At 43.5% G+C, this 2,329-nt stretch overlaps 1 protein-coding gene across 1 annotated transcript; it reads right to left on the bottom strand.

The window, feature by feature from the left end:
- Positions 1-219: 219 nt before the first annotated feature.
- LOC129651514 (interferon omega-1-like) lies at positions 220-807 on the bottom strand. The gene has a single exon (XM_055580206.1). It carries the CDS (start codon positions 805-807, stop codon positions 220-222), a length of 588 nt encoding a protein of 195 aa, XP_055436181.1.
- Between the last annotated feature and the right edge of the window lie 1,522 nt (positions 808-2,329).

The following is a 2,329-nucleotide window of genomic DNA, read 5'->3' as shown; positions in this document are numbered from 1 at the left end:
AGATAAAAGAAAATAAATACATAAATAAACATAAATAACATCAGGGAAGTCATCCCCGTGCAGTTGAATACATTTTATATCTACTTGCTTATTGCTACTGAGAAAGTACTATTGATTGAATTCAGGAAACATTGTGGCTAAAGCAGAAATCAGAGTCTTCTGAAATGACCTCAGGGGACATGCAAGGGTGATGTGGCGTCTTAGTCAGTGAGAGTCATGTCAAGGTGAGTTCAAGTCTGCGTCCATCATTCTTAACCTTTCTTGCAAGCTGGTTGATGAAGACAAGGATCTCATGATTTCCACTATGATGATTTCCCAGGCACAGTCGCTGTATTCCTTCTCTTGCAGGTAGACATGGATGCCCTGGAAGTACCTCTTCATGGCCAGTGTGGGGCCCATCCTTCCCAGGGCAGAGTCTTCCTCTCCTGCCACCGGGCCCAGGCAGGCGTCCAGGTCGTCCAGCTGCTGATGGAGTCCACTGCGGAGCTGCTCCAGGAGGGTGGTGTCCCAGGCAGCAGAGGAGCGCTCTGTGTGGAAGAGGTTGAAGGTCTGCTGGAGCATCTCGTGGAGCACAGAAAAGGCCTGGGCCTCCTGAAGCTGGCCTCCCTCCACCATCTCCTGGGGGAAAGCGAAGTCTTTTCTGTCCTGCAGACAGAAGCGAGGGGAGAGTCTCCTCATTTGGCCCAGGAGCCTGAGGTTCTTCCTGCTAACCAGCACGTGGTTCTGAGACAGGTCACAGCCCAGGGATCCTCCCGGGCCATAGCTGACCAGCACCAGGGCCATGAGTAGAGAGAGCACAAAGGCCATGGGGAATATGAGGCTGCTGCTGGGCTGGCTGAGGTGGTGTCTGCTGGAACCTTGAGGTAGGTTCTCTGATGCCACTCTTTCTAAGCAAGGCCATTAAATAGGGAACATGGTAATTTTCATTTTCTAATTGTTTTAATACACTTTCACTTCCTTTTTTGATTTTCATTTGTGTATTCACATTCACAGTATGATCAAAGAAAATGTCATCAGTTAAAAGTATTAAATTTATGTATTTCCCCATAACTTCAAATGTAGCCATCCAATTGGATATTTGTCACTCAAACAAGAACGTTTTTATTATTCAAGACTTTTACTTAAACTGTTCAACACTTTTCTGCTCATAGTTTCTGAGCTGGAGGATGGAGATTCAGTGATGGTGTTGTCTCTCACTGGAAGCTTATGTTACAGAATCTAGAGAGTTTCAGTCATTCATTCAGGCCGTTGATTCCATTGGGTATGTCTGTTCCTCTCTCTCTCCCTCTGAGAACGAAGGACAGTGAGAACCAGGCTACTCATTCAGGGAGAAATAGCCTTCTTTCCTTTACTTGAGTATAATTTTTCACTTAGTTCTACATTCTTTTAGTGACTTGTTGACCAGGCTTTGTCTTGCTGCTCCTGCTCTAGTTCTAATTCACCTTGAAGTAAGAACAATAAAGCGAAGTGAAGAAAGGCAGAGGGGCTGTATCTCTATCATATGTAAGACTAGGTTTTTTTTGTTGTTGTTTCCCTTTGCCACTTTCCTAGAAAGTAAAACTCCACAGTTGTTTTGTGGGCAAAAAGAAAACTAATCTAAGTCTGAATGTCTGAATATGAACGAAGGAAAGTTGTTTTCCCCGACAAAATGATATCTTCTGAGTTAGTAAACTTCAGTGCAGCACAGCTGGGGATGAGGCTGTGGCAGAGGGGAAGCATGAGGCCAGTATGAACAACAGAAAGGCTGGGCCATGGCTGCTTCTGACAGAAGCTCACAAAGGTCAAGCCCAGGGTCAAGTGACTGTCCTTTGCTTTGCAAGATCAGCTACCTCATTTTTCTTTCAATTAATGCACATTGGATTAGTTTCAGGAGAGATGGAAGAAGTCAAACACATCACCTAATATGAGATAGACAACTAGAATGCCAATTGCTGGAATACTAACCTTCGCTGGCAGTGTCTTGGAGAGCAGCCTTGCTGAGCATCTGTCTAGGTAATAAATCCACTCAGGCAATGAGAAGATGCTTTGAAAAAAACTAGAATGAAATACAATTAAATGATTGCAAAACATCCTGAACTTAATCTGGATATAGTAATTATGAAATTAAAAATAATAGCTGAATTTTATTTCCTGCTACTAATGGAGTGTTCAAGCTGGTTTTAGAAAAGGCAGAGGAACCAGAGATCAAATTGCCAAAATCTGCTGGATCGTTGAAAAAGCAAGAGAGTTCCAGAAACACATCTATTTCTGCTTTATTGACTATGCCAAAGCCTTGGACTGTGTGGATCACAATAAACTGTGGAAAATTCTGAAAGAGATGGGAATACCA

Source organism: Bubalus kerabau, chromosome 4 (assembly GCF_029407905.1).
Source record: "Bubalus kerabau isolate K-KA32 ecotype Philippines breed swamp buffalo chromosome 4, PCC_UOA_SB_1v2, whole genome shotgun sequence".
Classification (NCBI taxonomy): domain Eukaryota; kingdom Metazoa; phylum Chordata; class Mammalia; order Artiodactyla; family Bovidae; genus Bubalus; species Bubalus kerabau.
Note: the sequence above shows the minus strand (reverse complement) of the source record. Positions and strands in the feature narration are given on the sequence as shown.